We start from the raw sequence: 20,149 nt of genomic DNA on the forward strand, positions 1-20,149 counted from the left end.
TGGCTCAGTGATTAACGAATCTGACTAGGAACCATGAGGTTGCGGGTTCGGTCCCTGCCCTTGCTCAGTGGGTTAACGATCCGGCGTTGCCGTGAGCTGTGGTGTAGGTTGCAGATGCGGCTCGGATCTGGCGTTGCTGTGGCTCTGGCGTAGGCCAGTGGCTACAGCTCCGATTCGACCCCTAGCCTGGGAACCTCCATAAGCCGCGGGATCGGCCCAAGAAAATGGAAAAAAGACAAAAAACAAACAAACAAACACTTAAGAGCCACCAGAAGAGGCCAGCGAAATTCACCAGCCAATGATAAAATGATGCCACAGCAAAAGAGGGAGAGGGGTGACTGCTCAAGGCCCCCTTGACGTTCAAGCCTGAATGAAATGATATTTCAAGACCCCATCATAGGTCTTGCCTTGGCCTCAGCCTGAGTTTACAATCCTTAGGGCTCTTGTAAGATTTCTCCTCTTTTCCTCTATAAATCCAGAATCAGTTAGGAGAAGTAATGAAGGTTTTAGAATACGAAGACAAAGTAATGGGAGCCTCAAGGAGAGGGTCCCCAAGGTCAACCATCACAGGTAGAAGAGAGCAGTTGACTCAGACTCCCCAAGTGGTGCAGCTCACTGCGATAAGACAAGCTCTCGGAACAATTTCTTCCCTTTTCCAACTCCTAAGCTCATAGCCCTGTAGCTAAATGTCTTCAAAACTTTTAAAAATAGTTTTTGACATAAAATCACTATGAATGCAATATAAAAACAGAAATAGGTACACAGAAATTATCAAAATGGATAATTACGTATATAATTTTTAAGTTCTATGTAAAATTATTTCATAATATTTATTTATTTATTTATTTTGGATTTTTAGGGCCACACCCGTGGCCTATGGACGTTCCCAGGCTAGGGGTCTAAATCAGAACTACAGCTGCCGGCCTACACCACAGCCACAGCAACTCGGGTTCCAAGCCGCGTCTGAGACCTACACCACAGCTCACAGCAACATCGAACCTGCATCCTCATGGATACTAGTCGGATTCATTTCTACTGCACCATGATGGGAACGCCCATAATAATTTCTAACAGAAAGCAAAATATTTTAAATAAAAGTGTTTTAAGTTAGAAGTTGGCTGGTGTAAGCTATGATTTACGAGATTAACTGGGACAGGGGCTTGGTGCCTAAGGGTTAAGGACAGCTAAGAAAGGATGCAGGCTGGCTGTGTAGGGTGAGAATTCACATCTAAGAAAACTGAGTACAGGAAAGAAGAGAAAGAGGACTGTCGCAGAGAGGAAAGTAGGACAAGAAGCAACACATTTCAGATTTCATGAGACCTGTGTCTGAAGTTACCAGGGAAGATGATGCTAGAAAGAAAGGGGGTGAGGAATGGGAGCACAGGGTTTCTAGGAACCAGATGAACCCCTTAGAATAACCAACATGGGATCAAACCAAAAATCACAGAAAGATAAGCCGAGGGATGCTGTTTCTGTGCCAGTGGGATTCAGCCTGGTCTAAAATCTGATCCCATAAAGGCCCCTCCCTGCAGACCAGGCAGTAGGCCTCCCTGGGAAAGGTGGGTCGTCCATTCAGGAACACGGCCTCACTGGGCTACCATTCTGCAATGAGAGAAGATATTGCAGCTTTTCCAGGGTAGAGAAATGAGGCCTTCCTTCACCAGGGCCCAGAGGTACGAACCTGAGGGACTCCATGGGGAAGCTTCCAGAATCTATACATTCAAAGGATGTATCAGTTCATATGCGCATTTTTCTGGATGAGGTCATTCACCTCCCACCTGATATTAAAGGGATCAGCAGCCAAGTATCGTGGATCTAGAACAGGAGCTGGCAAATATTCTGCAAAGTTCCAAATAATAAACATTGGGGGTTGTGTGGGTTACACATTTTCTGTTTTGACTACTTAACACAGACGTGGTGGCGGAGCAACCATAGACAGTGAGTAAATGAATGGATGCATCAGAATTTTAGTAAAACACTCTGTACAAAACTAGCTGTTGCTGGATTTAACCGGACAGCCTGCCATCATTTGCCCTGATGGAGAAAGACCCTCGGGGGCAGGATCCCCAGGAACTCAGAGGGCAGCTCTGTCCCTGCACAGGACCAGCTTCCAGACTCCCTGTCCCAGCCCCCTGTTCCTTCCCCCTGGCTCCTCCAGCCAGAGCTGGAGGTCTTATAGGGTCTAAAAATGTTGATTCCAGGAATTTTAAGTGAATGATAAAGGGAATTTAAAAGGAAGGGAGAAATATCTAATGTTTATCTATGTTTTTAAAAAATATTTCCTTGAGGGAGTTCCCTTCATGGCTCAGTGATTAACGAACCTGACTAGGATCCATGAGGATTTGGGTTCGATCCCTAGCCTTGCTCAGTGGGTTAAGGATCTGGCGTTGCCGTGAGCTGTGGTGTAGGCCGGCAGCTGTGGCTCCGATTAGAACCCTAGCCTGGGAACTTCCATATGCTGTGGGTGTGGCCCTAAAAAAAGCAAAAAAAAAAAAAATAAAAAATAAAAAATAAACATTTCCTTGATTCTATGAGACCATTAGGTGCCCCCTCACTATGACCTGATTTTTTTCTTTTTTTTATAGCCGCACCTGCAGCATATGGAGGTTCCCAGGACAGGGGTCGAATCAGAGGTGCAGGTGCCAGTCCACACCACAGCCACGGCAACACCAGATCTGAGCCACATTTGCGACCTACACTGTAGCTTGTGGCAATGCTGGAGCCTTAACCCACTGAGCGAGGCCCGGGATTGAGCCCGCATCCTCATGGAGACTATGTCAGGTCCTTAACTGCTGAGCCACAATGAGAACTCCTGGATTTTAGTGTTTGGGGGGCAATGTTCATCACTATTGTATTTAAATAAGCCTTTGTGTAATTATTAATACCCTTTTCACCAACTATGTGAGCTCCCTGAGAGTAGGAAAGGTAAATGCCTTGGTCACAGCTGCCTATGTCTCTCTACCTAAAACAAGGGCTGACACAAGTGCTCAACCTGGTTGAAAGCGGGCATGTATGTATTTTTACATAGTTGTAATTAGAGCAGGTCCAAATGCTTAGCCTCCTTTTTGTAAATATTATCTTGAATTTTGACAAGGATAAATGATCATCATTTTTAATGGCTACACACCCGTCCATGGGGGAGACCCACCACAGACTGTTTAAACCTATCCTTCCCACTGAGCAGTGAACTGCCCTGCAATGATTCATACTTATAAAGCATGCTGTAAAGTGCCTGTGTCACATTTTTATGAAATCTACTTGGGTCATAGGACGGGGCATCTCAAAGGCTAAGGAACTATGCCACCCCAGAGCTTAGGGGAGGACAGTGTCTGGTCACCCCCTTCGGCATCAAGAGTGGAGACACTGGTGTTATCATAACGTCAATGGGACATATCATTGCTTAAAACCCTTTGCCAGGGTAACAGTACATCTAAAATGATCCCTCGTTGTTTAATTTGCTTATTTTTGATAGCTAATAGAGCTAAAAGAAATTTAAAAGTCCTATTTGGGGACTCTAATTTCTGCTCACCTTTCTCTTACCATGAATTCTGCTTTTCATGGTAAGAGAAAGGTAACAGGAGCCCCTAAATACATGGTATATTGTGATGGTTTTAAAAGAATAAGGAGAAAATGTACCTTTTTTTTTTTTTTTTTTAACGAACTGCAAAGCCTGGGCCACAGTTCACCACAATGCTCCATTTTCTGGCAACTAAGGTGCCTGCGGGGGTCCCCCAGCATGAGCCCCTCGATAACAGGGGGCAGGGCCCAGGAGTGCAGTTGGTAGGCGAAGCTGGCTGGTTGTAGTGGGGCCCTGCAGTCCCAGGCCAGATTCTACACAGCGAACGGGGGGCCTGAGCTCCACAGGGGCCCCCATTCCTGCTTAATGATCCTTCAGGGAAGGCAGCAAGCTGCCTGCCAGAAGGGATTTAGCCAGGAACATGAACACGAGCCATTTGATCATGATGAGACACTGATCTGGTTCAACCCACTTAAAAAAAAATCCAACAGATACATGAATACTGACCACTCAAGATGGCATTCAAATTAATCTCGGACTATATGAAGGACTAGGCATGGGAATAAACTCAGAGCGCTGAAGACTCTCAACCTGATATTTTCCCATGAACACTGAGTACTGTTTTTTATATATACAAAAATTTTTATATGGTTTTGTATAAGGTATTTCAAACTACATTTTATGTTAAGATTCTTGAAGCAATTCATACTGACGCTGAGCCACAAAGTTCACTGTGTGTTCTCTACCCTCCTGTGAGTTCCCCATCGCCTTCCTTGGCAGGACCCTGGGTCCTCTGCAGCCTGCACACCCCTGAGAGTTCCTGTGGACACCCCTCCCCCCCAGTCCACATTTTCTGTCTCTGCCGGACCAAGAGGTGCTCAGGGAGACAGACGCCACATGCCCGCATCTGTTTCGCTACAAGAAAACCCGGGTTTCGGTTCTCCATCACCTGGAGCAGGGATGGACCCTCTGCATCCGCTCCCACCCCCGGCATACGCAGAGACAGAAGGCCTGTTAATGCTGACACCCAGGATAAACAAGACGATGGAAGACAGGCAGCAGCCACAATGAAGGGAGCTCTGGAAGGGAGCCCAGTCCACTGGGGTTGGTCCTGGTTCTCCCAATGCCACTGCTAGGGGCCCTGGGCAAGGAGGATCCTTCCACACCTCTAGCCTCTGTGCCCTGTCTGCAAAATGACAGATGACAGGGTTGGAGTCAATGGCATCAAGAGCCTCCCTCAACTCTGACATTCTGGGGTCCTATATATACCATTCAAATGTATTTTTATAACTTTATCTCCCTTGGTATGCAGTGTGATTTAGACACAACATAAGCACAAAATAAACTAACAGGCAGTCCAAATCACAGTGAAAACACCTCCAGCAGTCTGTAATGACAGAGCTTACGTATGTACATGTGTGTGTGTTCAGAAAGCACTACCACCAATTACAGATACAAGCACTCAGCATCCTTAGGTTATTCATACACATCTACCTAACAATTATTCACCTCCTATTTCCTCCCCCAAATCCACAGGAAGCTACTAACTTCTAATTCCAATGTTGGCCACCACTAGGGTTCAGCTGGCAGAGTCCCTGATTAGCCACCAAGTGCAAACATCCAGTTCAATTTGTCTAGTCTCAGGCTTGCTGGTGAAGTGTACAGACACTTTTATCTCACTTGGAAAGGCCTCAGCAATCATCTGCATGACTTGCAGGAAAACTAGACGAAGAGTAAATTCTAGGGAAACATCTAGCAGCAGCAGGCACGAAGACTGGCAGGCATTTTGTCCAAGTCAAATGGGGGCGGGTGTAAGACAGGCCAATGACCCTGAGTCAGCATCCTGAGCCTCCAGGAGGCTGGGTTCACACAGGCAGCTCTTCCGGCGGGTTTGAGCCTCGGGTGGGGTCAGCTGGTGCTCTGCCCTCTGGCCTTTCCAGGGCGAGGGTGACCTCCAGCTGGAGAGAACAGCCAAACTATTGTTTGCAGCTTTGCAGGAAGCTGTTTGAAAGGGTCATTGAAAAATGATCTTACTAAATCAAGCTGTACCAATATTTTTATTTCCTTTCATGTGATGACACATTTAAAGGCATTAGATGGGCCTGTTTATAAAGCCTGGGAAACAAGTCTGTGTGACTTAAGTTCAGAAAAACAAGAGCGTCCTGCTCTTAAAGCATGGAGCAGAGGGAGCGCGCCATGGCCTGCACCTGTCTCAGAGCATGTACTCGCTCTCGGCGACTCAGGGACGTTTGGCCCCCCAAAAAAGCAGATCAGATCCAAAACACTTTTGCAAAGAAATGTCACCTGTTCCGACAGCTGTGCATATTAAACCACCCTCTCAAGGTTCTAACATATTTTTAGAATAAGAAGCAATTATTTTTACAACTTATTTTTTAAATAAAGGACAAATCACTGTCACTCATCTGGGAAACTGCTTTACGTAGTGTTAGTGGAGAAGAGAAATAAACTCACTTGACCTCCCAGGTGTCCCCTGTCTTCACCCCCCAGATCGGCCGCATCTGAATTAAGACAGAGCCTGCCTTTGAAGAGGTAAAAACTGGGACCCTACGGACCTACATATGGGGTCAGTGGGCAGGCGTCCACCGTTCTCCTCTCCCCAGAAAGTGTGTTTTTAGGGCGAGTCAGGCAGATGAAACATGGAAGCCCTCATCTGGTAAGGATCACAGGAGCAAGGAGCAGAGAAAAAAAATCAGAAAACAGAGTATGAAAAGGAGACTTTCCCCTCTTCACCATGTCATCAGGGATCAACTATGAAACCCAAGACTTTTGGAGACTTTCAGAGGAAGGAACCATAGAAAGAATAGATAGTTTCACGGATAAGGGAAGGGGTCTTGGCCTTCGAGGCAGGCCCTCTGCCAGGTCCAACAGCCAAAGAGAGGCGAGGTTGGGAGGGGACCCAGCCCCCCCTTCGACAAAGCCTCCCTACACTGCTCTGTGCGCTGCAGAAACCCAGCAAGCCTGGCGCTTCCCAAAACGGGCAGGCTCCCTACCTAAAACCAGGAAAAGCACAATCAGGCCAATGGCTGGTAATTTTGACCGCTAAGCTCATAATGACAATGTCTAATGCTAAGGAGGGAAAGCCCTGAGTCGTACTGTCTAAGAGACCCGAAAACACTGCTGCCGTTTTTTAGCCTTTTATATTCTATTTGACATAATTTAAACATGTTATGGGTCAGACTTAACCCTACAAGGAGCCACGAGGGAAAGGATCCCTTCCAAACAACTTCCATCTTACAAGAGAAAGGCACGGGCAGGCCCCCGCTGTCGGAACCGTCCGTCTGCAAGTGACCCGTCCCACAGTGGCAGGATCTCAGTTCAGCAGGTGCCAGGCATGGCGCTAAGCCCCTCACATCGACTGTCTACTTAGCCCTCTCGGTGCTTTCGTGACTTTCAGGTTTTAAAGATTCCCACTTTACAGACTGGGAAGGAAAAGCACAGAGAGGGTTAATAAACCAAGATAACGCAGTTAGGAAGGAGGGGGCTGTCTGAACCCCCACTCTCCGCCCTCCTCTTCCACGGCAACCCTCTCCTCTGCTGGAGCCATGAGCTATTACTGGCTTGGCTGTGTGGCCCCTCTAGACTGTTATTAAGCCAACTCGAAGGACCTAATGGATGTTTTTTGGTGCCTGTGTTTCTAGTATGCTGATACACCTTAGCCCAGGGGCCCCGCATGCTTATTGACCTTGTTTTTTTGTTGTTGTTGTTTGTTTGTTTGTTTGTTTAATTGAGGAGTAAAACAAATACCTGAATATTGAGAACAGAATTATTTTTGGAGGGGTGACTTTTTAAAAGTTTCAAGAACACACAAAGAATCGCCATGTACTCCTGGATCCCGTACAGTTTCGTTTTGTTTTATTTTGCTTTTTAGGGCCATACCCGTGGCATATGGAAGTTCCCAGGCTAGGGGTTGAATTGGAGCTGTAGCTGCCGGCCTACACCACAGCCACAGCAACGCAGGATCCGAGACACATCTGCGACCTGCACCACAGCTCACGGCAATGCCGGATCCTTAACCCACTGAGCCAGGCCAGGGATCACACCCACATCCTCATGGATGATAGCTGGGTTCATTACTGCTGAGCCACAATGGGAACTCCACTGGACCCAGTATGTTTTAATGGCTGGATTAAAGATTTCAGACAAGTAATTAAGAATTAATGTGAGTTGAGTGCTTTGGCGTTTAGAAAGGCCTTCGGCTGCACTAACTCCTTTGATTCTCTTGTCATCTCTCTGAGGTCAGGCAGGCAGCCCTACCCTTGTTTCACCCACGATACAAATGAGGCTGAAGGGACGGTAAATTCAGAGCCGGCGCTTCGACACCTCCCTCCCCTCCCTTCGCTGCCTGGTGCTTCGTTTCAGACTTTATTTGCTTTGGTGCCAACCAGCAGACCGACCACGTTTTAAATTCTGTAAATAAAGCATTTTATACATTTAATCCAAACATGTAAAATTCTATAAATAAAATCATGTCATTTGGGGGCTTCTCTCTTTAACCATTCTCTTGCATGTTAACCTTACAGATGTGATTAATGCCCACAGCCAAGTACTCAGGAAGAGCAGCCTGGTGTGAGTTGGGAGGCCTGCGGGTGGTGCGTGGGCCTCCTTGGCACCTGCCAGCCGGCTTGTCAGCGCCCACCCCACCTTGCACACAGAGCTTGGACCCACAACTGGCAGATGATCCTCAGCTGAGTACTGGACTGGAACCTAAAAGCCAAGACACACTGGCGACCTCCTTCAGGGTATCCAGGAGAGAGAGTTTCCCAAGTGGCCCCAAAAGGTCTCCGACTCATGAACTTGCCTATTAAATAGAAAACGCACTGAATGAAACCCTAGGGCTCAACTCCTTCCTCTGGCACTTGGGTGATTTTCCTTGGGCAAGTTCCCTAACCTCGCTGGGCTTCAACTCCACCATCCACAAGCCCCGACGAGAGCACACATGGGCACAGAAAGCCTGCCCCCCGCCCCCGAGCCTGGCCCCCAGCAGGGCGAGCCTCCCCTCACCCTCAACTCTGAGGGAACCAAACAAGCTGGAGTCTGCAAGTGTTAACAGCCTCTAAGCAACGTGGGGCATTTTGATTAAAATTTCACATGGTTCACTGATTGTTCAGAAGACAGACTAACAGACTGACTTTGCTATAAATGCTGGCTCTGGTGACAGGGAGCTGAGCTTTTCCTGTGTGTGGCCCTCTGCTCGAAGCTTGTGAATCTCGGGTAGGAAGAACACACCATTTACCTTTTCGAGGGCCTCTCGGTCAAGGAGTTCTTGAACGGCTAGCAGCTTGATGCTGTAAGAAAAAAATTAAAATCACGCTTGAAAACATTTCACGTCACCAGGCAGCAACCAAATCACAAGAACAAAAGTTGGAAACTTCAGCCTGTGTTTCTGTATCACCGCTCCTCTTCAGGTGACCTTTGCTTTGAACTGAAATGACCATTTCAAACTATTAAAAATGTTTCCAAATTATAAAAGTGATTTTACCCTATGACCCAGCAATTCCACGTGCAGGCACATACCCAGAAGATGTGAAAACAGGGACTCAAACAGATATTTGCACACCCATGTTCACAGCAGCACTAGTCACAACAGCCAAAATATCAACACAACCTAGCTGTCCACCGTTTGAATGGAGAAACACAATATGGGACACACATGTGATGAAATATCATGAAGCCTTAAAAAGAAGGAAATGCTGGCATGTGCTATCACATAGGAGAAACCTGAAAACATTATGCTAAATGGAATAAGCCAGACACAAAAGCACAAATATTGTATGATTCCTCGTATATGGATTACCTAGACTAGTCAAACCCGAAGAGACTGAAAGTAGAATCGTGGTTGCCAGGGGCTGGAGGAGGGAGGAACGAGGAGTTATTTAATGGGTATGGAGTTTCTGTCTGGGAAAAGGTTCTGGAGATGGATGGTGTGAATGTGCTCAATGTCACTGAATTATACACTGAATTATTAAGAGTTGAACATACACCTCCCCACAAAAATTTCCAAAAGTTAAGTGACAGCTGCTCAGGCCAGCAACTTGAACAAATGCAGAGGGACAGTAAATTAGTTGCCAGTGTTCAGTGTCAATCTTCCCTCGAAGTCCCTTTGATGAGAGAACCATCGGCAAACTGCTAAGATCTATTCCTTATGAAGAGGGCCTGCTTAGCTGCTCATCTGCGGGTTGCAAACGGATTGAGCCCTACTGTGCAGGTAGCCGAGGGCACCTGCTGACTATAACCTGCTCCCTGCCCTCGAGGAGAGCACAGCCTCTCAGAGGCCAGAGTCCCACCAGATAGGACAAGCTGTGCCGAACGGACCGTCTTGGGTGCAGACAGGAGCCCAGTAGCACAAAGATAGCTTCCTGGAGCAGAAGCTCGTTTAGCCTTGCCAGGGGAGAGGGCTGGGGAGACCAGGGGCCCACAGGGGGACAGCAGAGGCTGAGGCACCAAGGGTGCACCCAACTTGCCAGTTTCCAGTTTAGGGGCCAGAGCCCAGATGTAACCAGCCACCGAGATGAGAGAATGTGGACGTGGGTGCAGGTTTTACAGGGGCGGTATCGTCTCTTTTGCAACAAGTTCCTTGGGAAGCGTTGGTGGACACCGTGAAGGAAGTGGGATTTGAGCCACATTGTTGAGGGAGGGGTCAGCTGCTGATGGGGCGGTCGGGCTCCCTCCCCACCCAGCTAATCTGCTCCCGGTTACTGGTCACTGTGCTCCTCCCCCACCAACCTGCATGGTTCTCTGGAGCAGAAATGGGCTCCCCCGCACCACACACCCCCTTGAAAGAAGCCACGCCCATGATTAGGTTCACCTCAATGTGCGAATTCTCCGTAATCTCTCTGCACAGCTAAGCAAGCACTGTCCAGCCAAATGCAAAGGTTTATTTAAAAGCAACTCCAGCAAATGCAATAAAGGTTCTAAAGGCCTCGAAGAAACCACCATCACCAATTTAGCAAACATCCGGGCTCATGGACAGGTCTCTGGGCATTCCCTCTGCGCCAGTCACTGACTTTCCTTCATTTCTCAGACAGGTTTGCATTTGCTGTTTCTCTGGCTTGGAACAGTCTTCCCCCAGATTGACAACACGCCTGCATCTCACTGCATCCTTCCAGTCTGAGTGCAAATCTGTCTTGTCTAAGCAGCATCCCTGGTCACCAGCATGTGTTTGTTTGTTTGTTTGTTTGTTTCAGAGCACTTACTGGTACCTTCAAGCATTTATTTGCTGGGGTGTTTTTGTCCATTTCCTCCCAACCAGCATAGAAGCTCCTTGAGATTGAGGGCTCAAGGGTCTTCTCACCACCCCATATGTAGTGACTCTGACACATGGAGGACACTCAGGAATATTTACTGGCTGCCTGGCAGGGCCCAGAGGCTTAGAGGCCAAATCGCTGTAAGTGCAGAGAGCTAAAAATCACTGGCCAAGCCTCAGTTTCTCCATTTGAAAAGCAATATCTCCAACGACATTGAAAACTATGCGCGTGATCCCTGGGGGAAAGGCATTATGTACATTTGTAGAAATGCCTGCCATTAACGAGATGCGCCTGGTGGCAAGGCAAAGCTACCGGCCATCCCAGGACACTGATTCCCAGGACACACGTCTAGATTCCAGGCCACCGATGTGATGGATGGCACGTTACAGGCTGAGATTCCAGTCACGGCTCAAGTTGCAAAAGCTTAAACTGCTTCTGAAATAACCACTGGAAAATATTTGTACTGGAGGAACTTTTAAAATAGTCTCTCATCCCTGCCCCTCTTTACAGTCATGAAATCCATTTCAGGATCAAATATAAATGGGGTAGAGGAAAGGTTTAAACACTGTTAATATAATCACACACACACACCCCCCCCCCCCACTTACAAAGATACTACGTCCAAACCACTGCAGAACACAACCTGAGAATCAACCGTTCAGGCTTTCAATGACTATTAAATTAAAACAACTTCAGTTGACTCTTATTTATTTATTTATTTATCTTTTTAGGGCCACACCTGCGGCATACGGAAGTTTACAGGCTAGGGGTCAAATTGGAGCTGCAACTGAGGCCTACACTGCAGCCACAGCAACCCTCTGAGCCTCAGCTATGACCCAGGCTGCAGCTCACGGCAATGCCTGATCCCTAACTCATTAAATGAGGCCAGGGATCTCACTCGCATCCTCATGGAGGCTATGTTGGGTTCTTAACCCGCTGAGTCACAACAGGAACTCCCAGGTGATGATTTAGAGTCAAAACCTGAAGGATGCTAGTCCCTGCTCTCACCCCTCTACTCTCCTCTTGAACGGGGACGGCAGATACTGGCATGCACACTGCTACTCTCCAACCCTCTCCACCTCTTCCCGTTGAACCTTCCCTCATTTAACTTAGAGCTTCAGAATCCTTCTCAACACTCCAGTGAGCCACGACCAATCTACTGAAGTAGACCACAGAGAGTAAATCAATTTATTTTCTGCTCTAAAACCAGTATCAAACAGTATTTGTGTATTAGGCATGGGCAGAAAAAAATAGAGACCTTCTTATTCTACTAAAACCCAGCAGCACAAGGAGGGCTTGCTTCAGGGGCATGGGAGAAAAGATGGAGAAATGGTGATAGGACACTCAAATCTGGATGGGTTGGGTTTCAAAATGAAAACAGTACGTGTTAATCAGAAATTACTGCTAGAGCTGCATATGGAAGCTTCTTCAGGAAGCTGTCTTTTTTTCCTCCTTAGAGCTAAAGTCTTTAGCAGTATTCAAGATGTTTCCTGTTATATAACTAGCCTACTGTTAGTTCTTACCTTATTGGAAACTCTTCAAGTCGGGAGCATTTATTTCAGTATTTACGGTACCATATTTGAACACATCAGATACTCCCTGGGAGGAAATTTCACACACATGAAGGAGCAACGAGCCCATTTACCAAGTCCTCCACTCAACACCTCTGACTTCTTACCCTGGAAGGGGATCTCATCTCTCTTTCAATCTTGCTCCCCCTTCCCTCCCTTTCTCTCTCCACCTCTCCCTCCTTCCTTCCCTCTTTCTGTCCTTTTGCTAGTTCCGCAAACATATAGTGAATGTGCCAGGCATGAGGGGGACAAAGATGAATGCAATACTGCCCCTGCCCTCTAAGGGCTCCCAGGGGCTAGGATGCTGCTGGAGCACGAGCCCAGGGAGGTATGTCTCTCTGAGATGCTCCCGGGTTCCAGCGAGGAGCAGCAGAGCTGGCTCAACAGGGCATGTCTGTCCGGGGGCCTGGTGCTTGGTCAGCACCCTCCGAGAATGGCAGAGCTCCCAATCAGGTGGAAGTGGCAATGCACTACAATTTCTTCTTTGCACCGGACTTTGAGAAGAGGGGCAAAGCCCACAAAAGTAGCTGACAGCCATGCTTTATTTAAAGAGATGGCCATTTTGAGGCCAAGTTTTGAAGTCAACATAGGCAACACTCTGAAGGGCTTAGAATTCATGCAATTAATGTTTCTACGTGAGCCACGAGAAGGTGAGGCGTTGGAGGGCAGATGTCTTATTCAGCAGGGTGACGGCTGGCACAGCGAGGTCTGCAACAGAATGTGAAGTGATGGGGAGAACACCAGCAGATGTCAACAGCAGGGAAGAAAAGCAGCCAAGGTGAAGAGGCAGAAGATGGAGGGCACCCCTCAGCCCGGGGGCACCCCAGGGGGTAGCTTAGGGCTCCAGATCGAATGAACTTCCATGGACCCCGAAAAGGCAGATTAAAGGTAACTCTGTGGGTGGAGCAGAAGCACTTAAAGGGTACTCAACTCCCAACCATTCAGAAACTCCTGCTTCTAGGACAGGTTATAACCTACAGGGTTCTGGCTCTTTGAGTTTCCACTGCCTTATCAAGTGACACAGTATCATGCATGAGCTGATTTCAAGAAATGAAAGGGTGGAATATGACGGAGCCCTGCGTTCACTGCACAGATCAAATGTTTAAGGGGCAGGTATCATGTACCAGGCACTCCTGGGCACGGAGGGAACAGCGCTGGGCAAACACAGCACCAGCCTTCAAACTTCTGAGTCTAACAGAGGAACCAGGTAAGTGCAACAGCCACATGAAGAGCGCTCCCTAGAGGCAAAGGCAGGGTGCTATGAGGCACCCTGGAAGAGCATGATACAAAGCCGGGAGGCTCCCTGGGAAGTGACTCCTAAGCTGACACCTGCAGGCTTGCAAGGCAGAGTGGGGGTGGCAGGGTAGGAGGAACCATATGAGTAAAGGAACCAGGTGGAAGATCTGGCATGGCCCCCACAGGGGCTGCATGCTGACCAGGAACACAGGGTGCCTGGGGTGGTGTAGGTGCTGAAAGATTCTGCAGAAGCAAGTCAGTCCAGGCTATATATATATATATATATATATATATATATGTATGTGTGTGTATATATATATATATGTATGTGTGTATATATATGTGTGTATATATATGCATGTGTGTATATATATGTGTGTATATATATGTATGTGTGTATATATATGTACGTATGTATATATATATACACACACACATACATATAGTCATTTTAGGGCCACACCTGCAGCATATGGAGGTTCCCAGGCTAGGGGTCCAATCAGAGCTGTAGCTGCCAGCCTACACCACAGCCACAGGAACACCAAATCTGAGCTGCATCTGTGACCTACACCACAGCTGACCACAATGCCGGAGCCTTAACCCACTGAGCAAGGCCAGGGATGGAACCTGCAACCTCATGGTTCCTAGTTGGATTCGTTTCCGCTGCATCATGACGGGAACTCCAGGCCATATATATATATATATTTTTTTTTAAAAGCCGTATCAAGGAGTTCGATCTGTACTTTGGGGGCGAGGAGTGGCCCCTGATGAGGCAGGGCGGTGGTGTGGCAGAGGGCCCAGGACACAGAAGATGCCCAATAGCGGTGTAAAAATGGCTCTGATGTGGAGCTGGATGGGGGTGGGGACAAGACTGGAGGCAGCGGGACCCAAGGTGGGTCCAGGGAAGAGAGGATGGAGGCTGGTGCTGGGAAAAGGCACTGGGCTGACTCCAAACAGAGGGGCAGCTGGCAGGACCTGAGGAAGAAACAGATGTGGGGGAGTCCCCTCAGCCCCCGCCTGTAAGACTGGGGACAGGAGAGACCACCTGCTTGGGCTGCAGGTGTGGCCAGGTCTGGGACACATGGACTCCGGGGCCTGTGGGACCTCTCAGGGGGGTGGGAACAGGCAGCTGGCCATCCCTCAGCAAGGGCGGGGCTGGAGATCAGGACACCGGAAGCATGAGGGTGGTGACCAGAGGAGTCAGGTCACCCAGGAGCCTGGGGGGAGGGACAGAAGCCTGAGGGCCATCACCACTTAAGAGACCAGTGGAGGAACAGGGCCTGGGGGGAACTAGAGACGGAACTGCCAGGAAGAAAGAGGGAAGACCCAGGGCAGGTGGCCCAGAGGCCAGGGGAGAGGGCGAGGTAAGAGGCTGGGGACAGCGGTTCTGAGTCTGAAGAAGGGCAGGGTAGGTGGGGCTGGTGTTCTGGGAGAGAGCAGGCTCGAGAAGGGGTGGAGGGACCCCAGGTTTCAGCAGCTGGGGGTGGGGGGGTGGGGGAATGGGTGGCGGAGAAGGGGAAATAAAGAGATGAAGCTCCAGGTGGAAGAGGCGGGGTGGGGTGGCAAGTCCCCAGAACCATGTGCCCGGGGCAGACGGCAAAGGCAAGAGGCCCTCACCTTAGCGAGTGCATGTAATTACTCAAGTGCAGACAGCCACCCCTCTCAAGGCTTCTTCCCACCACCCCTCCCTTCACCTAAATCTCCCCAAACGGTATCATCACAGGACCCAGCTTTTCTCTCAGAGCGTAATCACCACTCGTGTGATTTGGGGAAAAGTGAAGATCCAGAAAGACCTAAAGGGTGCCAAGGGTGCTTTTGTAAGTATTTCCACAACCTCTTCTGCAGGAGGAAAGGGGAAGGAGTGAGAAGGTTCGTGGAGGTGCAAGCTCTGTGGCCAGCGCAGCAGCCCAGCCCCGGGCCTGAGAGCCAGGCCAGCGAGGGGAGGAGGGTTCCCACCGGCACCTTCGGCAGGAGCTCAGAGTCTCAGGTGTAGCAGCACCAAGCTGGGGGAGTGGGAGCGGCAGCCTTCCAGCAAGAGGAGGGGATGGAGAGAAGGTGGAACTGCAGGTAGGGCCAGTGGTCACGGGCAATGGCCACTCTCCACTCATGCGTAGGACTTGGGGCCACTTATGAAATTTCACGGAAGCCAAAGTCAGAAACCGTGTCAATTCAGTTGTCTGAACACTGCTCTTTCCCTTTCAAGGAAGGCACTTCCCCTGAGCAATGTAAGGAAGAGTTCTCCTTTCTGATCGCCACATTTTTAGAAGATGCCATGGGCTGTTAGGTTCAGACTCACTTCCCCTAATGCTTTATTGTCTCCACCACTGGCTCAGGGTTGGGAAAACAGCGGAAGTCAGAGACGGGCTCCCAGGGAAGGGCTGCTCTTCCCACAGGAATCTCCCACAGCCTCTCATCCCATCGCTGCCAAACATGCTCCCCTTCATGCATCCGCTCCAAAGCCAAATGCTGAATTAGTACATTAGCACCAGAACAGTCTACATGGAATTTAGTTTGGGTAACTGTTCTTGGCAGCTTTGCAAGAACTAGTCTGCAAAACAGTGGGCAGGAACCTTCTCTGATGATGGTCCCATGGTTTCTGGTCTATTCAGGTTTTCAACTGCTTGGATCAATGACAGGAATTTCCAGTTCTTAGAAATTCCTTTGGAGATTGTCTCATCCATTCAGATGTTCAAATTTCGTGCACAGGATTGTCCTTGTCATCAGCTTAGAACTTAAACCAACATCTGCGGCCATGCCCCCTTCCTCATTCTTTCATGTGTGTGAATAGCTTCTCTCATTTAAAAATTAGATTCGTGAGGAATCAGTCTCCTTTGTTAGTCTTCTGAGAAAATTAGCAGCAGGATTTATCAAGTCTAATCTTTTTTTCTCATTAATTAAGGTCAACATTTATCTTAATTCCTTTCTCCAACCTCCCACTCTTTTTTTTTTTTTTTGCCATTTCTTGGGCCACTCCCTCGGCATATGGAGGTTCCCAGGCCAGGGGTCCAATTGGAGCTGTAGCTGCCAACCTACGCCAGAGCCACAGCAACGCGGGATCTGAGCCACATCTGTGACCTACACCACAGCTCACGGCAACGCCGGATCCTTAACCCACTGAGCAAGGGCAGGGATCGAACCCGCAACCTCGTGGTTCCTAGTTGGATTCGTTAACCACTGCGCCACGACGGGAACTCCCCCACTCTTTTCTTTAGTTCTCCTGTTTGCCTTCTGGAGTTGGCTATCCGTTTAGTTAAATGATTCCTTGTATATAAAGCCATGAATTTTTCTCTAAATTAATATTTGTCCTTGTTCAACATTTCAATGTGCAACCTTATTACTTTTCATCTGGTCTGCGGTCGTAGCTCTGGTCTCTTACTGGACTTCAGAGTATTAGGATTATACTTGTCTATCTCTAAGTATTCAAGTTTTATAATTTTGTATTTTCTATAATTCTAGTGCACTGTGGGTAAAGAAAGTACCCTGTCCCTTTCCTGTTTTTAGAAATCACTGATGCTTTTTTGGGTCTACTTCATGATGAGTTTTGCTTTTCCATTTCCCAGGGTTTGGACAGTTCTAGATTCATTTGTGGATGTTCTGTGTTTACCTGTAAGTTTTTCACATTAGCTCGGGGGAGAAGGGAAGGGCTCTGGAGTCGGTTGGCCTGGGGTTCAAGTTGCATCCCCAACTGGTGCAAGATCTTAGGGAACCTTAAGAACAATGGGTGGAAGGAGGCAGAGGCTCTGGCATCCACATCCTTGGCCTGGAGTAGAGACGCTGAAGGTAAAGTTTTCAGCACATTGCTTAGCTCAGAGTAATCCTCCATAAATGGTAGATATTGGTACCAGTACTATTCAGAGCCTTTCTTTAGCCATTAAAAAAAGTTAGAATAATAAGAGGAATAATAATAATAATAATAATAGGAATAATAAAAAAGGAAATAACTTATTTGGGCACCAACCTATTTCAGACAAGTAACACAATAAACCTTTACCTCCTCTTCCCTTGCTGATCTCCGTTAATAGCACTCCTGGGTTGAGTGCTATTAACTGTTACCTGATTATCTTTACATGCTCAAGCTGATCTTTTTTTTTTTTTTTATTACTCAATGAATTTATCACATCTGTATCTCCAGCTGATCTTAAGAGCAATTTCTGACATTTGTATTTGTTTGATCACTAGACCTATAATAATAATTTCATCTGCTCTCTAGTTTTACTGATCCCAGAGCCTAGGCTACCTGTTCCTCAGTTGTATTTTGCTTTACCATATCAGTTTCTGCAACATAACTTTAAAGAAAATTTTAAAGAAAGGAACATGTTTATTTTCCCAAGCACTTGCATACTAGGTTGCACATCGGAAGGACTTTCTGATGGGGCTTCATGCACAGAAGACACCTCAGTCAAGTGTAAAGTAGCCTGGTTACAACATGACCCCCCAAACTTTATAGATGGTTTGCAAACTTACTTGATAAAAGAATTTTCAGATTCCCAGCCCAGGCAGGCATGAATATATCTGAACTGAAAGCAACATCAAAAACCCTTCCCTGGTGTTCTCATCTGACAGGTTCAGTAGACACAGACTCTGTTACAAAGAACAGGTCTAAAGTCAGCTTGATTTTATTGTTCTTTTCTCTGTTTGGATAATTACAAAATGTTTTTTTCATCCCCTTAATCCTTGTCTTCCTGTATTTTGCCAGGGTTTGCCCAGATGTGGGCCTCTCTCCCCCGAGTTTGTTCTGCATGTGGGAGGTGAGCTCTTTACATTTAGACAGTCTCTCGGCAGCTCAGGGAAATACCCGATGCCGGGTCACTGATCCCCAAACTCACCAACACTGATAAGCTGAACATGCCCAGAAATAAACCCATGCGCTAATCTGTGACAAAGGAGGCAAGAACATGCAGTGGAAAAAAGACAGACACTTCAGAGTGGTTCTGGGAAAACTGGACAGCTACATGGAAAAGAATGAAATTAAAATTCTCTAACATCATACACAAAAATAAATTCAAAATGGATTAAAGACTAAATGTAAAGGTCAGATACTATAAAACTCCTAGAGGAAAACAGGCGGAATACTCTCGGACATAAATCACAGGAATATCTTTTTTGATCCAACTCCTAGAGTAATGACCATAAAAACAAAAAATAAACAAATGGGACCTCATTAAACTTAAAGCTTCTGCACAGCAAAGGAAACCATAAAAAAATGAAAAGACTACCCACAGAATGGGAGAAACATCTTTGTAAATGAAGCAACCAAGAGCTTAATCTCCAAAACATATAAACATCTCATGCAGCTTTGTATCAAAAAAACCAACCCAATCAAAAAATGGTTTGATCTAAATAGACATTTCTCCAAAGACAGACAGATGGCCAAAAGGCACATGAAAAAAATGCTCAGCATCACTTATTATTAGGGAAATACAAATCATAACTACAATGAGGTGTCACCTCACACCAGTCAGAATGGCCATCATCAAAAAACTATAAATGCTGGAGAGGATGTGGAGGAAAGGGAACTCTCCTATATTGTCGGTAGGAACGTAAATTGGTGCAGCCACTATGGAAAACAGTATGGAGTTTCCTTAGAAAACTAACTACCATATGACCCAGCAATCCCACTCCTCAGCATATATCCAAAGAAAACCATAATTCAAAAAGATACATGTACCCTAATGTTCATTGTAGCACTATTTACAATAACCGAGGCATGGAAGCAACCTAAATGTCTATCAACAGAGGGATGAATAAAGAAGATATGGTACGTACATACAATGGAATATTACTCAGCCACAAAAAAAGAAGGAAATAAAAAGCCATTTGCAGCAATAGGGATGGACCTTAGAGATTACCAAGTGAAGTAAGTCAGAAGACAAATATCATATGGCATCACGTACATGTGAAATCTAATAAAAATGATACAAAAAGAATTCATTTATAAAACAAAAACAAGTTCACAGATTTCAAAAATCAAACTCAAGAGTTATCAAAAGAGAAACCATGGGGTGGGGGAAGGGATGAAGAGGAAGGATGGTATTAACACTTACACATTATTATATATAAAACAGATAACTAACAAGGACCCATGTCCTTGCCCAGGGAGGTCTACTCAATGTTCCCTAATAACCTATATGGGAAAAAGAATGGATATATGTACATGTATAACTGATTCCCTTTGCTGTGCACCTGAAACCAAGACAATATTGTAAATCAGTGATACTCCAATAAAATTTTTTAAAAAGATGGGCTGTCAACTCCATCTCTTCCCCATCTAAAACTTGTCTTTCATTCTCGTTCTTGTATTTTCCAAAATAGTTTCTCGAGTTCCTTTTTCTTTCACCCACATCACTGACTTGATGTTCCATAGCATTTCATTAGTTTTCTGAGACCGCACCAGCAAAGCACCACAAACTCAGTGACTTAGCACAGCAGAAATTTATTCTCTCACCGTTCTGGAAGCCAGAATTCTAAAATCAGCATGACTGGACCAAGAAGCAATTGTCAGAACAGCTATCCTCCCTCTGGAGGCTCTAGAGGGGAATCCATGCGTTGCCCCTTCCAGT

At 46.9% G+C, this 20,149-nt stretch overlaps 1 protein-coding gene across 1 annotated transcript in view; it reads right to left on the bottom strand.

The window, feature by feature from the left end:
• Nucleotides 1-20,149, bottom strand: part of EEPD1 (endonuclease/exonuclease/phosphatase family domain containing 1) — a 124,076-nt gene that overhangs the window by 33,164 nt on the left and 70,763 nt on the right. Inside the window, exon 3 of the mRNA XM_047763147.1 lies at nucleotides 8,772-8,823. Coding sequence (XP_047619103.1) covers nucleotides 8,772-8,823 — 52 coding nt within the window. The remainder of the gene's footprint in view (nucleotides 1-8,771; nucleotides 8,824-20,149) is intronic.

The sequence above is a fragment of the Phacochoerus africanus genome, chromosome 16 (assembly GCF_016906955.1).
Source record: "Phacochoerus africanus isolate WHEZ1 chromosome 16, ROS_Pafr_v1, whole genome shotgun sequence".
Classification (NCBI taxonomy): domain Eukaryota; kingdom Metazoa; phylum Chordata; class Mammalia; order Artiodactyla; family Suidae; genus Phacochoerus; species Phacochoerus africanus.